Below are 21,873 nucleotides of genomic sequence, written 5' to 3' on the forward strand. Positions count from 1 at the left end.
ATTTTTAGATTAAAAAATCAAATAATTTAATAATTTTTAACTTCAATATCTAGATGGAGTTTTGAGTGAAAGATTACTGTCTAATTTAATTCAGACAAATTTTTTTTAAAAAATCAAGTTTGATAATATAACTAAGAGACAAGATAAATATAATTACACAAAAAATGTTTCAGGTACTCAATATTTATAAATACTAATAGTGATAAATTCTATTATAGTGTTCATAATTCAAAATAGAGAGCATTTGGAGAAAATATAAATACATCTATAAATTGTTGATAAATTCTTTTATTGTTAGTGCTTAAAAGTTGAATCAACATTAGTTTGAAGTTAATATATGGAAAGTATACTGTATGTGATATATATGTTTCATGGTTGAAAAATTAATAATGGTTTAGGATATAACTGAAATTAAACTAGTGAACAATTAGTTTAGTCCGTCGATAATGTATAATCCTTAAAAATTTCTTTTATCAGACACGAAAATTTCCAAAATACTTTTTCACTCAAATAAGTGAAATATATTAACTTAATTTTGCAAATCAAGGCTACAATTCAACTGAAAATTAATAATGATTTAGGATATAATTAAAACGATTAGTTTAGTCCGTCGTTAATGTATAATCCTTAAAATTTTCTTTTATGAGACGAAGATTTTCAAAGTACTTTTTCACTCAAAAAAGTGAAATATATTAACTTAATTTTGCAAACCAAAGCTACAATTCAACTGAATCTTTAGTACTCCATTTATTATCGTCATATATGAGCAAATTAAATGATTTTTATAGCATATCATTCATAAACTGAATACTACTACTAGTAGTAATATCTAAATTCCAAAACAGAAGATTGTAAACTAATGGGGCAAAAATGGAATTAGGCCAAAGAATGGGGTCAGAGAGCAAAGTACAGTATTAAATTTATTCATAAATTCCACACGGTTTTAGGCTTCTTTCCTGCATGTGCCCTTCTCTCTCTCCTCTCTTTCTCTCTCATCTGCTTGCTGCTCTCCACTCTTCCACCTTTCCCATCTCTTTCCATTTCCTATTTTTCGTCTTTTTTTGGCTTTGATTGATTCCTTCTCTTTGACCACAGCCTCGTGATTTGTACTGATTCTGGAGTAGATTCAATTTTGTGGTCTGTGTTTCCTCTCCTCGAGAGCAATTATACGTAAGCATAAATGAGTCCTAATTTGTTTGTTTTTTCTCATTTATATTGTTATTTTACTCTGCTTGTCTTGTGTAGAATTATGTTTAGCTGTTTGGATAAAGGAAGAGTACATTTTAGTAATCTTCGTTCTTTTGAGTAGATTTGAAGTAGGTTGGAGCTAAAAGAGAAACATTTGAACTTTTTTTTTCATTCTTTTTGCTCAAGGAGGTAAGATGAAATCGGTTTACATCTGTTTTCATTTTGATTTTTTACTTTGCTCCTATTGTTTTAGCCTTTTTTATGCTAGGCAAAGATTAATTTGTAGTACAGAATAGTCGTCAATATCAAAACTCAAGCATTCGGATGAGATTTATGTTAATTTTGGTGTGCAGCAATGGATTCAGGAATTATTGTAGAGGCTAATTAGAAAGCTGCGAAATTAAAATTTGAATGGAAAATAAAGATGATAGAACTAGAAAAAGAAATTTCGGCTTTATGCCTCTTGTGTTTCAGAGAAAAGAAAACAAATTTGCTGAAACAGCTAGTAGTATCTGGCTACCAAAATAGAGTATATCTTTCTGTTTTTAGGCTTTATTTCTTTTTATGCATATATATTGACAACGTTCCCAGTAAATTAGCATTGCAATCTTCTTAATTGTAAAATAGTAGTACTACTTTGCTTAATAGCTACTTGTGCCATTTTTAACAATAAGCTTCCACTTGTTTTTACAGCTTTCACTTTGGAACAAAGTAACGGTCATCTGGTTTTTGAAATGGTCACCCAATCATGGTTTCGTAGTCTGTGGACATCATCGAAGAAGAATGAGTTTCATAGTGAAAAGGCGAAGATTGCAGTTTTGTCATTTGAGGCTGCTAGCTTGATGACTAAACTGCTTCACCTGTGGCAATCAATGACTGATAAGCAGGTTGCTAGGTTAAGAGAGGAGATAAATAGCTCGTTGGGTATAAAGAAGCTTGTATCGGAGAGTGATGAATATATAGGGAAGTTGATTTGTGCGGAGATGATGGAAAATTTGGTGCATGTGGCAAGAGCATTGGCCAGGCTGTCCAAGAAATGCAACGACCCCCTGCTGAGAAGTTTTGAGCAAGCATTTAACGATTTGATTAAGGGTGGCACAGACACATATGGTTGGCAGTTCTCATGGAAGAAGATGGAGAGAAAAGTCAAGAAGATGGAACGTTTTATAGTTGCAAATGCTAATTTGTATCAAGAGATGGAGACGCTCGCAGATCTTGAACAGGCATTGAAGAGGATGAGGGGCAATGATAACGCAGATAGCATTGCATTGGTTGACTATGAGAAGAAGATTGCATGGAAGCGTCAAGAGGTGAAGCATCTCAAGGAAACTTCTCTCTGGAGTCGGACGTATGATTATACCATTATCCTCATGGCAAGATCTCTTTTTACCACGTATGGCAGGATTGGACATGTTTTTGGAGTTAACCACATTGCTGACATGGGGGCTAATTCGAGAGTGATAGATATTTCTAATTCTAATAATCGACGTAGCCACTCAACTGTCTTCATGCAATCATCTGTTTATCCATCTGAAAATTATGTCCCTAGATTTTCTACGGGTGCACAAAGCGAGTCCATCTCTGCGAGAGCAAACAACTTGGGCAACTTCCGTTCAGGTCCTCTTGGGAACTCAATGGCTACGTCTAATCCGATCTCTGGTAAACATAATGGTGTTGGTGGTTATTATTCAGGTCCCTTATCCAGTTCGACAACCAAACCCGATCCTACTTCAGCTCCAAGAACAAGCAAGAGTTCTTTGAGGATGTGGCATTTCCGTGATAAATCTCACAAAGCTGAGAAAATCTCTCAGCGAAAACCAAATAAAATGACCATGTCAGGACCTTTAACTGGATCTGTTATGGTTGGAAATGGTTCTCAGACCAGTAACAGCTACTTAGTACCTGGTGATGCTCATTCTGGAGTTCTGGATGGAAAGATTTATGGGAACTCGAGCGATGGAAACTTCTCTATAGTTGGACCGAAGAGCAAGCTGTTGAATCCGCCTCCTGAAACTCTTGGTGCTTCCGCCCTAGCTCTGCACTATGCAAATCTCATCATATTCGTCGAGAAGTTGGTTGCGTCTCCTCACTTGATCGGGAACGATGCTAGAGACGATGTATATAATATGTTGCCAGCTAGCATCAGAGCATCCCTCAGGGCTAAGCTGAAGCCTTATGCAAAGAGCCTGAGTTCATCAGTTTATGACACAGCTCTTGCGAATGAATGGAATGATGCTATGTCAAAAACACTCGAATGGCTCGCCCCTCTTGCTCATAACATGATAAGATGGCAGTCGGAGCGGAGCTTTGAGCATCAGAGCTTGGTCTCCAGAACAAACATCCTTCTTGTCCAGACGCTCTACTTTGCAAATCAAGAAAAGACAGAAGCCCAGATCACCGAGCTTCTCGTTGGGCTGAACTACATATGGAGATTTGGGAGAGAAATCACTGGAAAATCGCTGGCAGAATGCGCCAGTGGCAGAACGTTTGACGAATATCAGGAGTGATATCACTGTAACCTCTCATATGCGTGTGTGTGTGTATATATCATCATCCTTCACCATCTTGCGCGATAGTAGCTTCTTACATTGATTGAGATCCATTTTCGGACCACGGTGTCGGGTTATTACATTGTGATGGCGAAGAACATCATATGCTGGAGTTTGAATCTGAGCCGTGCTTCATGGATTCCTGGTAAACTGTATATCCAATATTGCCAACTCCTCTCTTATGATCTGTTGATAGCATGTGTATGTTAGAAATTGAGGGATTTTGTCTCATCAAGCTTTGCTGCTTGTCTCAATTTCATGTCTCCTTAAGAATTTGTGTTGTTAGATTACACGAATGATTAAATAGTGCTTGCTGTTTGCCCTTGGATTTATAGCTATAATCAAGAATTTTCGAGTTTTTGGCTGTGAATTTTAGTTGCGAATGATACATAAGTTGGACTTGGACCTTTATCTTTGTCTGTATTTCTGGGCTGTGGCTCTAAATAGAAATAAGACAACTTGAGATTTATTTAATGATATTGATTGCAGGAGTCTGGTGAATACAATAAATACCCACCAATAATTTCTTGATATAGTGCATCTAGACACTTCAACTATCGGTTTTGACATTTCAACTAGTACTTCTTATTCTGTTTTCAGAATAAAAGAACTTTTTTATTCTAAGTTGAAAAACTGTCAGCAAATGAGCACCTCATTTAAGCATTTATAAAATTTATAGTAGTAGTATAATCTAATGCATATATGCTTTTATTAGGATCAAAGAAAGCGGCACATAAACGTCGAGATTAGGTGCATATCATACATATTACTCCCTCCGTCCACGAATAGGAGTCCCGTTTTTCCATTTTGGTCCGTCCACAAATAGGAGTCCCGGTTCATAATTACTATAAATGGTAAAGAGGCCCCACATTCCACCAACCCATTCTACTCACATATCATTTAAAATTAATATATACAAGTGGGACCCCTTTCCACTAACTTTCTTCCACTCACTTTTCTTAACATTTCTTAAAACCCGCACCAATAAGAAATGGGACTCCTATTGTTGGACGGAGGGAGTACTATTTTTAAATAGTAATATTTTATTATGATGAAAATTACAATGCTTTATTGAGAAGAAAAACATATTCTATGGCGTTCGTTGTATTTCGAGCTCTAACTAATACTATACGTAAATTGATTTTCAAGCAACAAGAAGGATGCAAGTTAATTTGTGTTACTACGCATTACACAATATGCAATAAAGAGTTAATATGTTTAATTGAGATGTCATTTACAATGTATTTAAGATATCAATAATCAATATCATGCGTGGTAGACAATCTTAATTATAATAAAACTAATAAAGTTTTTATACCTAATTTATCCCATTTTAGATCTCAATTGATGATACAAAGACAATTTAGTCTAATAATATACTCCTATATTAGAATTGTAATCTGTATAAGAGCATCTCCAATGGTGTAGATGTCCTGCCGTCCTTCTTGACGGACTTTCCAAAAACACCTCATACCACGTCATAACTCATAAGGACTTCCCACGACACTGTCACGTCATAAGGACATCCCACTGCATAGTGGCGAACATCCCCAAGGACATCGCGACGGACTTCCACAATAATAAAAATTCACAAATTCACAAATATACAATTTATTACGGAATAAAAATTTCGACACGAATATGAGGAAAATTCAATGAGCCGTATATATAGAGTTTTTTTAAAAAAATAAAATAAAAAATCGGGACGTCCGTCGTGGCACCGCAATGGCTGATGTCAATACGGATGTCCCGGCGGATGTCGTCGGAAAGCCGCGGATGTGCTGTCTCCGCAGCCGGCATCCGCATCCGCCCCTCCCATGCCTAATGGCGGATGTCCCGCGCGGACTTTTCCGACGTCCGCCGGGACATCCTCCATTGAGGACATCTCCAAGGGGGAAAAGTAAGTTGAGAAGGTATATTTCTAATTTACCTCCTAAAAAAGGCAATTATACATTCTTAAAAAGTAATGGATTCCAATGGAAGAAGGTAAATTATAAAGGAAAATAAAAATAACTTAACTTTTTACCTTCTCGTCCAAGAAGAGGTAAAGATACATTATCAAAATGAAAGAAGGTATAATACCTCCTCAAATACCTTTTTCTTTGGAACATAAAATTTTATTAAGAAGAATTAAATATGATTGTTGTTTCTCTTTTATCTCTCCATTTACCCCTTGCCTTATTGTATCCAAAATCATGTATTAATTGGTATACGGAGCATTTACTATTTTACGGTACTTGATTAAGGGCCTTGTCTTTGGAAGAAATACAAGAAATACAAAAAAAAGTGCCATTTTAATCACGTGAAGGAAATCTATCGATGAAATTAGAGTTTATTGTTGTTTACCGGCTATTCTAAGTTTCTAACTAAGTTTAACTTGGACAAAATGTACGAGTATACTACTTCAATAATTAGAGTTGGAGTTGGAAGATTAAATATGACAAAATACTAGATAAAGGCGATTACCAAAACGTTGTATGATCACCAATTGGCAAGCACATGTGCTCGCAACACCAGTTTACTGAGTAATAGCATCCACTGTAGGTGGATACTTTTTGGTTGACCTCTGTTTTTTATCCATAGTCACTTTTTATTTGTCCACAACCACAAAAAAAAGTTTCCGCAGCAATAGTGGACACTTTTGTTAGTCACATTTCACTTTATTTTTATTCTTTGTATATTTTAATTCAATTAGACTTAAAATTATCGGACTAAAAATAATTAGAAAACGAGATAATAATAAAATTAATAAGTGCGATGAGACCAAATATTCGTTGTATTAGTGGATACCGGAAAATTACAACGAACATTTTATAAAAAAAACATATAAAAACAAATAAAAACACCGCCACCATCTACTCGGTGGCGGAGTCGGAATCCTCTGCCTCTTCTTCATCGCCCACTCCCCCCGGCGCCGCCGCCCCTGCCCCCGCCGCCCCCGGCGCACCCGGCGCCGCTGGAACAGTCAGCCCCAGATCCTCTTTGATCCTACACATGAGCTCATAGTATATCGCCTTGGTGATCGGGTCGGGCCGACTTGTAGAAACGGCAGTTCTCTTGCAGTTGTTTCATCAACTGCACATTCAGGTTCTTGTTCACCGCCCCTATAGTGGATGCTCTAATATCAAGAGCCGGGGCGGATATAGCTTATAGGGACATGGGGCAAATGTCTCTCCTCGTCCGTTCATTTCCTTTATATATTTATATATAGATTTCTGATTATATATTTCAACTACTCTAAATGCACCTTCTCAAAGACATAATTTTTTCTTGTTTATTATATTTTGCCCCTCTTTTAATAAAATTTTGGTTACGCTCCTGATCAAGAGCGCATGTACTTGATCAAGCGCACATATACTCCCAATGCCTTTCGCATTGCGAGCATGCATGTGATCGAGTACCCGTTTAGCCAATGAGGATCACCTATGCCATATTCTACTCCATCCCCTACTACATACACACAAACCACCAGTGTTTTAAAAATCGGACCGGACCGGCCAGTTCGACTGGTCGGACCGCGAACCGGCAGCTGATCCGATCCGGTTCGGCCCCTAAAACCGTTAGTATGTTAAACCGCCTTGAGCCGCCGGAACCGGCCGGTCGGACCGGTTGAACCGGGAACCGGGAACCGATTTTTATGTTTAAAAGCTTGTTTAAAATATGTGACTAGAGAGGATTGAACCCTAGACCTTTAGGTAACCAACACCTCTACCACTCCACCACATGATCTTGAATGAAATATTGTGAACATTAATTATTGTTATATATTAACTCTATAATTTTTTGTCCACACAAATTAATAATTTGTGTTTAGTTTTATACTTTAAAATAAGTTTTAGTTGTGATATGTTTAATTTTAATTATAAGCCACTAAATTTTATTTTTATTGATGTAATATATATATTATTAATATGGTTTATTACTTCATATTTACTAATAATTCAAATTTAATTTTATGTAATAACTAATAATACTATTATAGTATATATATTTATCCAAGTTAACTAAAAATTGATGTTTAGTTTATATATTATCTATAATATTGTTTCACCACATAAATGGTTTGAGATAATATGAATTTTATCTATTTATTATATGTAAAATATGTAATTTTTTTTGCTGCATTAATTAAAAATTTATATATTTAATAAATATTTAAATTTTACCATCCACTTACTTTAAATACTCTTAATATTTAATTTACTTAAAATGTTTAATATATGTTTTTGTTATATGTTAATATTAATTGTAATATATTACTCACTAAATTTAATATATTTTGTAAGAGCATATTTAATTTTATATTTGCAAAGTAAAACGGTTCGACCAGTGATTGAATCGGTCGGACTGGTTGAACCGTGAACCAGTAGCCTCACCGGTTCATCGGCCGATCCGATTTTTAAAACATTGCAAACTGCAAACATGAGTGATGGACCCCACCATCACTTATTATGTGTGTATGTAATAGGGGATGAAGTAGAATATTATGACATAGATGATCCCATCCGTCGTTTAACAGCCTTGCTTGCAAAAAAGGTGGCGCCAATGGTTTGCTTTTTACCTTGATTCAAAGTTTCTAACAGTACTTCACTTAGTTCACTATTTATGCGAACAATTTCATGAAAGTCTTTAACCAAATTTGGACGCTACTGAATGCATATAAAATTTTAAATCAATTTGAAAAGGATACTTGCAACACGTGTCATCTCCAAATCCATTGTTTATTCAGCACACCATGTCAGTGAATCCATAGTAAATTTTGACAATGACATATGAACAAACAATATGCGTAAAAAAAAGGGAAAATAAATCACAGATGCCTTTCCATTGACACAAATATAACATGATTCAATTAAAACTTTGGAATAATTAGAAAACTTAAAAAAAACCAAGATTTATTTTAACAATAAAGGGCAATTAATGATTTAACCAACTCCCACTTTTCAATCAGCCTTACATTAGTAGTAGTAAATCTCTACATTTTGGTATTGTCTCGTTGCTAGACTTAAAAAATTCCATTCTGTATGAGATTAGAAATGTTGATAAAACACGTATAAAACTAATAATCAGGATTATAGGACATGCAGAATTAAAAAGATTCATTCGTTGATTCTCTCTAACAACATTATTTTCATCTAAAGTAAAAAATATGATCATGTTAGAAATATTTAAGGTTGAAATGTGCAAGAACTGAAATTGATTGGTGACACGAATGATGCGACAGCGACAGCACATTGATTTTGTACGTAGAAAAGGGTGGCAAAATGCCCCGGTTTCCCCTCACTTCACTCCTCCATCATTCGTCTCAGCTACCCCCTCATCGTCAAGAACTCACTTCACTCTCCACTGTGTGTTTGTGCGTGAAAAATGGTGGTCTCAAATTACCTGCTTCTTGAAGAGCCCATTAGGATGGCTTCCATTCTCGAGCCCTCCAAGCCTGTATGTATCATTCCTCTTCACAAAACTGCCTCAAAAATCGAATCTTTTTTTCTTTTCCTCTTTCAATTTGTTGTGTGTGAGTGTGATCTTGGCTAGTTCATGTGAGTGGTGAAAAAGGGGGTTATTCGAACTGTTCTCGATCACGATCTTGGCCAGTTGTTTGTATTCTTCCTTCACGATCTTGGCCGTTTGATGTGATTAGAGAAAAGGGTTGTGTGAACTGCCCATAATGGATTGATTCCTTCACCACATTGTGATTATGATTTCTTCTTGAATTTGAACAATTTTTTGTGCTGCTGCTTTAGTACTGTGTTGTGAGTTTGGATGTGATTTGTTTGTGTAGAGTTTCTTTCCGGCAATGACCAAGATAGTGGGGACACTAGGCCCGAATTCACGGTCTGTTGAGGTTATCGCTGGCTGTCTCAAGGCTGGAATGTCTGGTGATTTTCCTTAACTCAGCTCCTGTTTATGTGTTTGTGTGTGTTTCTACCTATTTGGTGATGTGTAATTGCTTTTAGATTGCTTATTTGTTGCTGGACTGCTGTGTTTAGGTTGATGTATGAGATTTAAGAGTAGATGCTTATCTTGCTGTCTGCATTGGCAATGTGCTGATGCTTGTGGTGGTAATGGTGTTGGGTGGGGTGGGGGGTAGTCTGCATAGGATCTGTTATTGGATTTTCGAGTGTAGTTGATGAATAATACAAGAAGTTGTCGAAAGAGAGATCAATGAACAACTAGTTCAGTGTCATATGTCTCATGATTTCTTCGACCAGATTGTTCTTTATTTAGTTTGTGTAAGAGGCATTCAAAGATACCTACCTTGTAAGGTAGATGCGTGTCGTGATAGCCCTTGCTGCTGCTGCAATCATCTAAATCAAATTCTTTTGATGTATAAATAGTTGCACGATTTGATTTCTCGTTTGGTGATGCGAAATTTCACCAAGACACACTGGAGAACTTATCGATGGCAATCAAGGCAACACAAAAACTGTGCGGGGTAAGCTTCATATGTCCTGCATTGACGTTTAAATGGCATGTATACATTTACTTTCGAATGGCATCCATACATTTCATTTCTCTCAGGTTATGCTAGATACATTGGGTCCAGAGCTGCTACTTGTCAACAAGTCTGAGCACCCAATCGCCCTTGAGGAAGATTCTTTTGTCATCCTAACACCCGATCAAGATAAGCAAGCTAGTTCGGATCTACTTCCGATTAATTTTAGTGGATTATCCAAGGTAAAGATGCTACGTCTACAAGAAATTTCGTGATGTTTTATCTTGCCCGTGAGTCGTGATGCATGCACGATTATGGATCGATTATTTATAGTAACACTAGAGGTTCTCGATATTGCCTGCCTCAGTCCCGCCTTTTCTCAGTTTGATTTCTGAAACATTGCTTAATTGACAAACCTTGTTTCCTATTTTGCAGGCCGTGAAAAAGGGAGATGATATTTTCATTGGCCAATACTTGTTTACTGGAAATGAAACGACTTCGGTTTGGATGGAGGTATGGCAGACCCAGAATATCATTTCATTTCATTGCCTTTTGCATCTTCTGACCTTCATATTTCAGTTACTGACTGTGAAATTCTTGATCATATTTGCTATTCCTCGGTGCAGGTGTCAGAGGTAAAAGGGGAGGATGTGGTATGTCGGATCAAGAATTCTGCCACGTTGGCTGGGCCGTTATACACATTGCATGTCGCAGGGATCCATATCGATCTTCCTACTCTCACTGATAAAGATAAGGAGGCATGAGCTTCTTTCATCTCTAATGAGTAATTTGTATAAACGCACGCACACAAACAAACACACACTCACTCTGTAGAAAAAGTTATACCTAATTTACATGGCATGTCTGTTTCATACCATAATCAGGTTATAAGCACTTGGGGAGTTCGAAACAAAATAGATTTTCTCTCACTTTCTTATGCTCGACGGGCTGAAGATGTTAGACATGTAAGTATAGTATCATAGATTTTATTTACATGTTTCTCTCTTCAAACCATTTATGTTAGATCATTTAGGCAACATTTATGACAAGTGTGGGGCGGAAATTTTACATTTTCTTTCAGGCGCGCGAGTTTCTTTCTGGATTAGGTGACCTCAGTCAGACTCAGATTTTTGCGAAGATTGAGAACGTGGAGGTCAATTTTTCAACTTTGATATTTCCGGAACTAAATTTACACATAAATGTATGCCATAGTTATTTCCCTCTATTTACAGGGCTTGGATAATTTTGACGAGATTCTCCAAGAAGCAGATGGCATAATCCTTGCTCGCGGAAATCTTGGAATAGATCTACCACCCGAGAAGGTCTACATCGAACTTTAATGCACAATTTCTTTTCTTAGCTACCTGAAGATCTGACATGTTCTTGCTGTATGCAGGTATTCTTATACCAAAAGGAAGCCATTTACAAATGCAATGTTGCAGGGAAGCCCGCAGTGGTGACTCGTGTTGTAGACAGCATGACCGACAACTTAAGGCCCACTCGTGCTGAGGCAACTGATGTTGCAAATGCTGTGCTAGATGGTATCTTCCGTTTTTATAATAAGTTTTTTTTTCGTAGTAGCTTCTTTAGGTGTCCTAAGAATTAATATCCCTAACGTTTTATGAGTCCGAAAACTTGAAAGCTCATTAAACGTCATTTGCACTCGTTTTCAGGCACTGATGCAATTCTACTAGGTGCAGAGACCTTACGAGGACTTTACCCTGTCGAGACAATATCTACAGTCGGGAAAATTTGTTCCGAGGTGTGGTTTGTCCTGCTTCTTTGAAACTCTAAACTCTACACCTTCCATGATACACCGTTATTATATTTGCATAGATTCTACGATATAGCATCTCAGAAGATAACGTTTTTCATCTTGTTTGGCTCGTCGAACTTTTTATACCACATGCAGGCTGAAAAGGCCTACCATCAAGATCTCTATTTCAAGAAGGCCGTGAAACATGTTGGCGAGCCAATGTCGCACCTAGAATCAATAGCTTCCTCAGCAGTATGCATCTACCGCCATTTTTGCTTTATTTCGTTTCTTTCAATCTGTTTCGATTGGTCTTCTGAGTTATTCGTGACACCCCCTGCATTTTCTTATTTATGTAGGTCCGTGCTGCCATCAAGGTGAAGGCATCGATCATTATTTGCTTCACTTCATCGGGAAGAGCTGCAAGGTTTGCGTTTCACTTTATAGTCTGATATTCTGTGTCGTATATTTTGCAACAGATAAATTTTGATACTTAAATGCAGTAGCTAAATATGCTCCTTCCAACAAACAATGCAGGTTAATAGCTAAGTATAGACCTACTATGCCGGTTTTGTCCGTTGTCATTCCCCGTCTGAAGACGAATCAGCTCTCGTGGACCTTCAGTGGGGCTTTTGAGGTACTCTACTGTATAATCTGATCTGTATAGACAATTTAGCTTCACAAACTTCTACTTGAAATGAGATGAAAGAGAAGGAAAATTCCCTGGTCGCTTATTAATCGTTTGGCATATTCGTTGTTGGCAGGCGAGGCAATCTCTGATAGTAAGAGGCCTTTTCCCCATGCTTGCAGATCCTCGGCATCCAGTAAGACCTTTCTTCCGTTTCTCTCTCCCTGTTTGGCCGTAGTTGTTTATGTACTTACTTGCATTCAACATCATTCAAAAGTCCCAACGATTATCGATCATGTGTAGCCTCGTTACAGTGGAGGATCCAGAACATAATTTTTTTAAGTGTCTGTTTGTTTTGTTTGCAGGCTGAATTCTCGAGCTCGACAAACGAGTCCGTGCTGAAGGTAGCCTTGGATCACGGGAAGGCCTCTGGCGTCATAAAACCACATGACCGCGTGGTGGTTTGCCAGAAAGTTGGGGATGCGTCTGTGGTGAAGATCATTGAGCTTGAAGATTAGGGCTCCACTCAACATCATGTTAAAGTGTTGAATAATGTATCACTTTGTTGGATGAATGTATTAAACAATCTTCGAATTCTATTTTTCAGCTAATTAAATGAACTGGTCGTGTGATAAAGGAGAGATCTGAATGAAAATTGTCATTTTATTTTTATCTTCACTACTCTTATTTCATTTCACTTCAATTATATCAAGAAGGGGCGAACTTGCAGGTGGTGAATTATGAAATATACTTCAAATAAATGGAGAATTGCATAAAACTTATTTGAAAACTTGATCTTAGTGAATCCACTAAAAAAGTGACTTTTTCACTTGCATACATGAATATCCAGTCATATATGACAGGACCATTTATCCACTTGAAATTAAATCTGCGAACTTTATTTCTTAAAATTCGAGATAGATTAATAAAGAAAAAATGAAAATATCAAAAATCGGTTAAGAGTAGAAAATTAAACATTGAAAGTGAGGAGAAGATGATTAGACAGTTGAATTAAAAGTGTTGTAAGCTTGTAGTCGTTGTACGGAAGTGGCATGTAACTGCCATTTCTGTCAAATATGTTGAATGCCTGCATTAATCATATGCCAACTGTAATTACTCATCCGTCAACTCCAAATACAGAATCTTTCCTATTTTATTAGTGTTTTTTGTTTTTTTGTCGGTAATATATAACCACATTATCTCAAGATTGTGAATTGTCATCTCCCCCACATTTAGATCTCTCCTCATCCACACCCTCCACACTGTGTTTGTGCGTGTTTCTTGATTCAGACATGGTCTCCAACTCCAATCACTTGCTCCTTGAAGAGCCCCTCAGAATGGCCTCCATTCTTGAGCCCAGCAAACCTGTATGTATTTGTATCGCTCTCTCTCTCTCTCTCATGTTGTAAAGTCCAAATTATAAGTAGTCTGGTCTGGTGTTTCAGAACTTCTTCCCAGCATTGACAAAGATTGTTGGAACGCTGGGCCCCAAATCAAGATCGGTGGAGGCCATCTCCGGCTGCCTCCAAGCTGGGATGTCTGGTCAGTTTCATTCAACTTCCATTGACTTTATGGATAGATGGATCATGATTATCAACTGCTATTGCTTAATTGGGAATTTGAATTCAAGCAAATTATGTCATCTATTGTGTATTTTTCAATAGTTGCTCGCTTCGATTTCTCGTGGGGTGATGCTGAATTTCATCAGGAGTCATTGGACAATTTGAGAGTGGCTATCAAGAGCACCAAAAAGCTCTGTGCTGTAAGCTTCCTCTAAATTTTTCAAAATCTTGTTTTTTTTTTTTGCTTTTGAATCATCCTCTGTTCATTCTTGATCAGCTCATGCTCGACACCGTGGGCCCGGAGCTGCAAGTTGTCAACAAGACTGAGCATCCTATTTCCCTCGAGGAAAATTCCACAGTCATTCTAACACCTGATCAAGACAAGGAAGCCACTCCCAATTTGCTTCCCATTAATTTCACCGGCTTATCCGAGGTAACACAGTAAGCTAATGCACAAAGCTCTAATCTTGTGAAGCTGCAGATGGTTGTTATGTCTCAATGGTAGTTTACTTTGGAAAATGGGGTGTTTATGCATTCGGCCTATAAAGTTTAGCTCTGTTCAGTTGAGAGTTTCTGATGATATTCATGATCAACATAGTTGTGATGATTTTGCAGGCAGTGAAGATGGGGGATACTATTTTTATCGGTCAATATCTGTTTACAGGAAGTGAAACTACCTCGGTCTGGCTTGAGGTAATGCTGCTGACATAATTAGGTTTAACTATGTCAACGAGTGTGTCAATTGTGATGGTCCAATCATGCAGGTTACAGAGGTGAAAGGGAAGGATGTGGTTTGTTTGATCAAGAACTCTGCAACCTTGGCTGGATCGTTGTACACTCTGCACGTATCTCAGATTCGGATCGAGCTTCCTACTCTGACAGACAAAGATAAGGAGGTATTTGTTTTTGAGCTGTACTTTACCATTCAAGAACGCTCAAATCCATTCATTCCTTGTGATGAAAAATGTGTGTTGGTTTGTGGTGAGATTAGGTGATACGCACTTGGGGCATTCGCAACAACATAGACTTCCTTTCACTCTCATACACAAGGTGTGCTGAAGACATCAGGCTTGTAAGTATAGTTGCCATCTGGCTGGTGCTGAATGTGGTTGATTGTCATAGACCCGTTGGGTGATGAAATGGACGTGCTCTCGTTTCAGGCACGGGAGTTTCTCTCTACGTTGGGTGATCTCAACCAGACTCTGATCTTTGCAAAGATCGACAATGTGGAGGGGATGACTCACTTTGATGAGATCCTTGAAGCAGCCGATGGGATCATTCTCTCTCGAGGGAATCTTGGGATCGATCTCCCACCAGAGAAGGTCCGCTCCACGATCCTTGATACATTCAAAAAACTGCTCTAACGGGGAATTTTGTATTCCATTCAGGTGTTTATGTTTCAGAAGGAAGCTGTTCACAAGTGCAACATGGCAGGGAAGCCTGCAGTGGTGACTCGTGTCGTGGACAGTATGGCTGACAACTTGAGGCCTACTCGTGCAGAGGCGACTGATGTCGCCAATGCTGTATTGGACGGTACATCTGACTTGTTACACCGATGTTTTCGCATTACTTGTTGTGTCTAAGGTTTATTTGTTTGCACTTTACAGGAAGTGATGCAATCCTGCTAGGAGCAGAAACACTGAGGGGGCTATACCCAGTGGAGACTATATCGGTTGTTCGTAAGATTTGTGCTGAGGTTAGTTGATGATGGCAGATTTTAAGATAATTGGGTTTCTAGCCTAGGTTTTAGAATTGTTAGGCTTGCTTTTTCAGGCAGAAAAGGTATACAATCAGGATCTGTATTTCAAGAAGACAGTCAAGTTTGTTGGAGAACCCATGAGTCACCTTGAATCAATTGCCTCTTCTGCTGTATGTTGCCCTCTAATATCTCTCTCTCTTTCCATTTCTATCTAACTATACATTTCTCTATTTTATTTCACATACATAGAATTATTCAGTTCATAAAATTGTGTTTTGTGAAATGTAGGTTCGAGCTGCCATCAAGGTGAAGGCATCAGTCATTATCTGCTTCACTTCCTCAGGAAGAGCTGCTAGGTCTCTCTCTCTCTCTCCCACACACACACACACAGACACTCAGTGGGTGACTTGATGAGGCATGATAAAAGTGCAGGTTGTTAGCTAAGTACAGACCTACAATGCCTGTAATATCTGTTGTGATTCCACGAGTGAAGACGAATCAGCTCCGGTGGACCTTTACTGGAGCTTTCGAGGTATATTTTGGTGTCAAATGCTTAAGATCATGTTCATTTTAGTGAAACCATTTGCATGAATTTGTCTTGGCAGGCTAGGCAATCTTTGATAGTCAGAGGCCTCTTCCCAATGCTTGCAGATCCCAGACATCCGGTAATAACTTTACTGCTCCCTCTTTGATCTCTCTTTGATCTCTCTTTGATGATGATGATGATGATCTCTGCTATTACAGTCGGAGTCGACCAGTGCAACGAGTGAGTCAATCCTCAAGGTTGCTCTGGAACATGGCAAGGCCTCAGGCCTTATACAAACGCATGACCGTGTTGTCGTCTTCCAGAAAATTGGTGATGCATCTGTTGTCAAGATCATTGAGCTTGACCAATAGACAAGCTAATTGTGCATCTGAATAAAATGGGACTCTTATATGTAAGAGGGATTTTGGGATTTTGCACATGCTGTCCTAATCAGTAATAAAGTTGAGGTGCTCAACACTGTTCAACCAAGATAAGAGTTCCCTTTTCTATGTCAAAACTGTGTGAAAGCCCACAATGACAATGAAATCACGTTAAATCTAATACTATGAAACACTTCATTTTAGTCTCCTGTAATCGTGAATTTTAATATGCTCAATTTAAGTTGCAAAAATATATAGGATTCGATAATGACGAATATTTTGTCCAACAAAAAAGGTGTAAGAATGTACATAGAAACAAGGGAGATACTAATTTATTGGAAGAAACAAGATAAAAGTATTCCCATCTAATTATTCTCTACCTTTACTTCGTTTTATGGCAACACTCTCTCAAATAGGTTTTTGTGTATTTGATACGAGAAAAACTAAGAAGCAATCGCTGCCAAATGTTTGAACAAATTTGGCCCCATAAAATGACTCTTATCTGTCGAAAAGCAAATCCGGTGAAAAAAAGTGAAGAAATCAGCGCCAAGCTCCAGGAAAACATCTGGACCATTCTGATCTAAGATATTCTTCCATTCGATTGTGTTATGGTGAAAGAAAGCATAGCATTAAATGGTCAACAGAATGGCAAGACGTTTGACAAAAAATGTACAGGGTAGCACCTCCAAGGATATTGATGATATGGACTTCTGGTCCGCATTTCTTACAATTGGAGTCATCAATCCCTGAAAATTGAAAGATGTTGTGATGATAGGCATGAGATGAGGGCTGTTAGCTGTTAAGAAACACCAAGTGATATCTCAAAGAATACCTTCTCTGTAGCAACTGCAATAGATATGTCTACTGAATCGCATAAAACTCTTTCCCCTTTGCTGGCATCCCAATAAGCTGCATGGTTAGTTAATAATCAGTGAAGTGCAATAGTTTCGTAAGAAAGAGAAAAGAAACATTATATATATATAACAACTAATTTAGTAAACTCGTGTAAACAGTTAAGTGCAAAGCTGCTATGATCACAAGCTGAGTCAGGCCAAATGGAAAATCCTAAACCCTGATACCCAAGATGGGCATCCTCCTCTCTCTCTGAGTTTCTCATCTCTTGATTTTCAGTTAACCCATCTTCCAAAAGCAGGATTTAAATGGAAAACCACTTACCATTTGCTTCTGGAACATTTCTCAATGCAATAGCAACCGCTTTGATCACTATATCATTAACCGAGACTTTGACATCATACTTTGCTGCAAAGCAGAACAAAGTGAGATCGTGAGCACAATGATGCTCTTCACAACAAATCTCATCAGAGATTGAAACCACTACCTGTAAGCTCCTTTCTGAATGAGAGAAGAGGATCCAGTATAACGTCTGGTATAAGGCATTTAAAATAAGATCACACTTGTACTGCAATATGCAATGCTGAAAGAGAAATGTATACTGTATATGAATATTTGATACCTGTTGATAGATACAAATGAGGAGTGGATTGTTTTGATTCCAATAAGCGTGCTGCAATTACCTTCAAATAATCAAGGAAACATTATTCATAATTACAATAAGATGGGTAACAGCAATGAAAAAACAATTTAGTGTGCATTTGAAAATCATGATGATTATTATCTTATAATTATACTCCCTCCGTTTTTTTAAAAATAGCAACTCTTTCCATTATAGTCTGTTCTTTAAAAATAGCAACTTTTAAACTTTCTATTTTAGGAAATCTTTACACCCCTATACATCAATTTATTTACCACTTACAATTATCAACTTAAAGAGGACCTCATGATCCACTAACATTAATTCCATTACTTTTTTCTCTCCCTCTCTCTTACTTTACCAATTTTTCTCCCCCTCTCTTTTACTTTACCAAATTGTGCATTAAAACCCGTGCCGTTTCAAACCTCCCTATTTTTAAAAAACGGAGGGAGTAGAAACTAAAAAAAAGTTCTACAGAAAAAGCTAGACACTGTATATCTGGATAATCAAAAGTGATATCCGTCCGTCTAAACCTGATTATATCAGCAGCCTTGTACCAGTATCCAGAGAAGTTTATGTTATGTGTATAAGCATGATAAATTCAGGATGAAATTTCCCCTGTGAATCTTAGAAATTTTTACACGGATCTGTCACATGTATGTTTTATGTTTCAGATCCATGTTACATTCCACCCAAAAAGCAGTTGAGAATCTATATACAAAATTCACAGAAGGGAACTTAGGTTCCGATACAGAGAGATAGGCAGGGGTACCATAAACATTTGCTAATATCTTGGGATATGAAGCATATCAGACAATTGACATGATAGCAATGAAAAAGCTGCTGGAAAAATAACAGAGACCAGAAATATAAAAGAAAACAATGATAAATAAAATAAAAGATAAATATTCCTCTTGTGACTAAGAGATCATCCTCCGACAAGGCCACAGCAGAAATAGTTGAATTAAACTTTATTTCTGAACACTGTAAGTAGGGAACATATCCCTATTTGTAAGACTCTATAAAAGACTGTAAGACTCTATAATAGACTCCAACTTAAATAAACTCTATAAGATAAATACTGGACTCCTAAACCAAATCAAACTCTAAGATATAAACATATCTCTAACAAACTAGTAATATCAACTAGATAAATAATACTAATAACTAAAAAAATATAATGATGAATATATATCAGGTTCATATGATATCTTTACTCCTTGAACAGTTCAAGTGTATATAAAAAACAACTAAAATTGATAGCTCAGCACCTTGCGAATTTGACTGTTTGGCAGATCTTCATAAGCAACATCCTGTGCAGTGGATTTAGACCCCGCTGGTAGGGAGGAAGAAGACTGAGGTGATGAAGTCTTATCCTTAGGTACAGATACTTTGGATACTTTTCCAGACTTTATTGCAGCCAAAACATCCCCCTTCAACAAAGTACCACGGGGACCAGATGATGTTAGCGATGATACATCTAAGCCGTGTTCAGAGATTAGCATCTTTGCAGCAGGACTAATCCTATTAAAACTTGATTTCTGAGTTTTGACATCCTTCTTTGCAATTTGTTGAACTGGCTTTTCAGCTTTGGTCCTCGAATCAGTGCTTACAGATGTTCTTACAGCTTCAATGTCATTATTATCCTCAACCTAGAGACACATAGATCCCCAAATAAACTATAATCACTTGTGAATATACATCATCATTCATCAGCAATATGAAGAACACCTTTTTTAACAAAAAAATGATTTTTGGTGAGCATTATAAACTTACAGTTATAGCAATGGGCTGACCCACAGCCACATCTCTTGATCCTTCTGGAGCCAAAATCTTTGCCAAAAATCTGAAACCAACAAATCAAAACTATGATTATAAAATAGATAAATAATTAAGAGAATGTTGAAGAGATATTGAAGTTATAACACCATCTGTCATGCAAATTACGTTTGAGCAAGCATTTGACCAAACTATGACGACTGAAAGCATTTCACAGTTCATGCCACAACAAGAATGACAAGAAATTTCATATAACAACTTCCCAGCAGGATAGAGAAACCTATCAAAGTTTAGTTACATAAATATGTTTAGCAGTAAATGACCCACTAATCAACTTAAGATCCAAAACATCAATGAAAAATATTTTATTGTTTGAGGAAGTCACCACAGTAGTTTTCCAGAACTATGTGGTCCTTCATATATTTCCCTGGACCAGCAGAAAATTTTCGTGATACTAAACTCTTATGCATTCAACCAATACAATAAACATTTCTATTACCCTTCTTCAAGACATTCATATTCAAGTGTTGCTTTGTCTGTTTCGATTTCACAAATAACATCACCAACCTCAATCTGCAACAAGCACAGAAAGACATGTCACCAGAAAGCAGATATATACATGAGATCTATGTTGGCAAGAGAAAAATATTCTGACCTTATCACCTTCTTTTTTCGTCCATTTTGCAATATTCCCCTGGTTCTGCAGATGAAAGAGAAAAATAAATTAAAGAAGAGAGCATTTTCAGAACTTAAAAACAATTGTAAATGATGGCATAGCGTACAAAACTTGACAGCTAGAGGTGCTCTTACCATGGTAGGTGATAGTGCCGGCATTTGAAGGACGGTGTGCGGAGGAAGTTCAGATGTGTTGATGTTCACAGAGCTAGTTTCCGGCATGTTGTCTCCATGTGTTGCTGCTGGTTCAGTGGAAGTTTTATCTGCTGCTTCTACCCCACTTATAGTTGTAGGAATGCTACCTATATCATCTTGATCCTCAACCTGGGTAACAAGATTAAAATCAGTCATCTGATATTAGATGATGCCAGTAACATAATTCAAGCCTGGTCTCTCTCCTAAAACATGTATCTAACACTGAATTTCAGGTCACTGAAAAAGGGTTTAGCTTTATGGTTAATTTTAACAGATGGTCCTGAATAATGTGGACGAAAAGACACAGGATAAACCCAGATTCCCAGTTAAGCCATGGACAAGGCTTGGTCATTGAGTTGAGCTTCAGTGTGCAATTTGCAGTACTCAGACCAATCCCACACATATATTATATTTGGCATTCGAAAAACCTTCAGTCTTACTCCAACTAATAAAAGAAATAAGAAAGAAATATATAGAAGCCTATGGCACGTAACTGTAACTGCTATAGGCTGTCCCACAGGAACATCTTTTGAACCTTCAGGCACCAGAATCTTAGCCAGAAACCTGCAAGTATATAATATTTAGTTATTTACTCAGAAACATTTTCAGGAAGACAGAAGTGATTCTTAGTATACAAGGAAAACTAAAGTTCATACAAAATACAGCCAAACAATAATAGCAATTGATGGACATGCTGACAAGAATTGAAACAAAGATAGTTACAAAACCAAAAGGAACTGGGAAGCTATCCTGAACAGCATAACTTAACCACTGCATAAAGTAAGGAGCACTATGACTATATGCTTGAAACTAACACATGCACAAAAAGCAATTAACTCAAAAGATGGTTATAAATGATGAATAACAGAACCAACATAATAGGATGTATGATGGGCAGCCATTTCAGTCCAAATTGGTTCATCATGAGATAAGACAGTGATTTCAACATTCTCAGTACTTATGCAATGGAGCTTATAATAATTACTATGAATTTAACAATAAATGGACTTC

The 21,873-nt window shown here is 37.3% G+C and overlaps 4 protein-coding genes across 6 annotated transcripts in view; 3 read left to right on the forward strand and 1 right to left on the reverse strand.

Moving 5' to 3' along the window:
- Positions 1–968: 968 nt before the first annotated feature.
- LOC125214978 lies at positions 969–4,107 on the forward strand. Of its 2 annotated transcripts, XM_048116243.1 has the most exons (3): positions 969–1,170; positions 1,310–1,377; positions 1,882–4,107. In XM_048116243.1, exon 3 carries the CDS (start codon positions 1,923–1,925, stop codon positions 3,693–3,695), a length of 1,773 nt encoding a protein of 590 aa, XP_047972200.1. In that variant the 5' UTR covers positions 969–1,170; positions 1,310–1,377; positions 1,882–1,922; the 3' UTR covers positions 3,696–4,107. The 2 variants fall into 2 exon arrangements, with proteins under 2 accessions (XP_047972200.1, XP_047972199.1); XM_048116242.1 differs by lacking the exon at positions 1,310–1,377.
- A 4,902-nt stretch (positions 4,108–9,009) lies between these two features.
- On the forward strand, positions 9,010–13,228 carry LOC125211537 (pyruvate kinase 2, cytosolic-like). The gene is made up of 16 exons (XM_048111376.1): positions 9,010–9,176; positions 9,520–9,616; positions 10,076–10,173; positions 10,260–10,415; positions 10,609–10,686; positions 10,800–10,931; positions 11,058–11,138; positions 11,255–11,326; positions 11,406–11,495; positions 11,570–11,714; positions 11,847–11,935; positions 12,086–12,181; positions 12,286–12,353; positions 12,464–12,563; positions 12,691–12,750; positions 12,920–13,228. The coding sequence occupies exons 1-16, from the start codon at positions 9,105–9,107 to the stop codon at positions 13,070–13,072; spliced, it is 1,587 nt and encodes a 528-aa protein (XP_047967333.1). The 5' UTR covers positions 9,010–9,104; the 3' UTR covers positions 13,073–13,228.
- Positions 13,229–13,738: 510 nt separating this feature from the next.
- On the forward strand, positions 13,739–16,924 carry LOC125211536 (pyruvate kinase 1, cytosolic-like). Of its 2 annotated transcripts, XM_048111375.1 has the most exons (16): positions 13,739–13,803; positions 13,842–13,921; positions 14,000–14,096; positions 14,219–14,316; positions 14,394–14,549; positions 14,732–14,809; positions 14,881–15,012; positions 15,108–15,188; positions 15,277–15,438; positions 15,505–15,649; positions 15,724–15,812; positions 15,890–15,985; positions 16,104–16,171; positions 16,248–16,347; positions 16,421–16,480; positions 16,560–16,924. In XM_048111375.1, exons 2-16 carry the CDS (start codon positions 13,847–13,849, stop codon positions 16,710–16,712), a joined length of 1,590 nt encoding a protein of 529 aa, XP_047967332.1. In that variant the 5' UTR covers positions 13,739–13,803; positions 13,842–13,846; the 3' UTR covers positions 16,713–16,924. The 2 variants fall into 2 exon arrangements, with proteins under 2 accessions (XP_047967332.1, XP_047967331.1); XM_048111374.1 differs by having other exon boundaries at positions 13,763–13,921.
- A 413-nt stretch (positions 16,925–17,337) lies between these two features.
- The window catches only part of LOC125209137 (dihydrolipoyllysine-residue acetyltransferase component 1 of pyruvate dehydrogenase complex, mitochondrial-like), a 6,693-nt gene continuing 2,157 nt past the window's right edge, over positions 17,338–21,873 (reverse strand). The window contains exons 5-15 of the mRNA XM_048108744.1: positions 21,357–21,426; positions 20,803–20,991; positions 20,648–20,692; positions 20,492–20,565; positions 19,990–20,059; positions 19,485–19,865; positions 18,196–18,256; positions 18,061–18,105; positions 17,898–17,981; positions 17,554–17,630; positions 17,338–17,467 (exon numbers count right to left, since the gene is read on the reverse strand). Coding sequence (XP_047964701.1) covers positions 17,351–17,467; positions 17,554–17,630; positions 17,898–17,981; positions 18,061–18,105; positions 18,196–18,256; positions 19,485–19,865; positions 19,990–20,059; positions 20,492–20,565; positions 20,648–20,692; positions 20,803–20,991; positions 21,357–21,426 — 1,213 coding nt within the window. The 3' untranslated portion in view covers positions 17,338–17,350. The remainder of the gene's footprint in view (positions 17,468–17,553; positions 17,631–17,897; positions 17,982–18,060; positions 18,106–18,195; positions 18,257–19,484; positions 19,866–19,989; positions 20,060–20,491; positions 20,566–20,647; positions 20,693–20,802; positions 20,992–21,356; positions 21,427–21,873) is intronic.

The sequence above is a fragment of the Salvia hispanica genome, chromosome 3 (assembly GCF_023119035.1).
Source record: "Salvia hispanica cultivar TCC Black 2014 chromosome 3, UniMelb_Shisp_WGS_1.0, whole genome shotgun sequence".
NCBI classification, from domain to species: Eukaryota; Viridiplantae; Streptophyta; class Magnoliopsida; order Lamiales; family Lamiaceae; genus Salvia; species Salvia hispanica.

Bases quoted from the DNA above. Each gene is read 5' to 3' on its own strand.
- LOC125211536 (XM_048111375.1), top strand. From the start codon at position 13,847: ATGGTCTCCAACTCCAATCACTTGCTCCTTGAAGAGCCCCTCAGAATG. The intron at 14,550-14,731 runs GTAACACAGTAA...ATGATTTTGCAG, and splicing joins ATTTCACCGGCTTATCCGAG to GCAGTGAAGATGGGGGATAC. The intron at 16,348-16,420 runs GTATATTTTGGT...TTGTCTTGGCAG, and splicing joins CCTTTACTGGAGCTTTCGAG to GCTAGGCAATCTTTGATAGT.
- LOC125211537 (XM_048111376.1), top strand. From the start codon at position 9,105: ATGGTGGTCTCAAATTACCTGCTTCTTGAAGAGCCCATTAGGATGGCT. The intron at 11,715-11,846 runs GTATCTTCCGTT...ACTCGTTTTCAG, and splicing joins TGCAAATGCTGTGCTAGATG to GCACTGATGCAATTCTACTA. The intron at 11,936-12,085 runs GTGTGGTTTGTC...TACCACATGCAG, and splicing joins TCGGGAAAATTTGTTCCGAG to GCTGAAAAGGCCTACCATCA.
- LOC125214978 (XM_048116243.1), top strand. From the start codon at position 1,923: ATGGTCACCCAATCATGGTTTCGTAGTCTGTGGACATCATCGAAGAAG.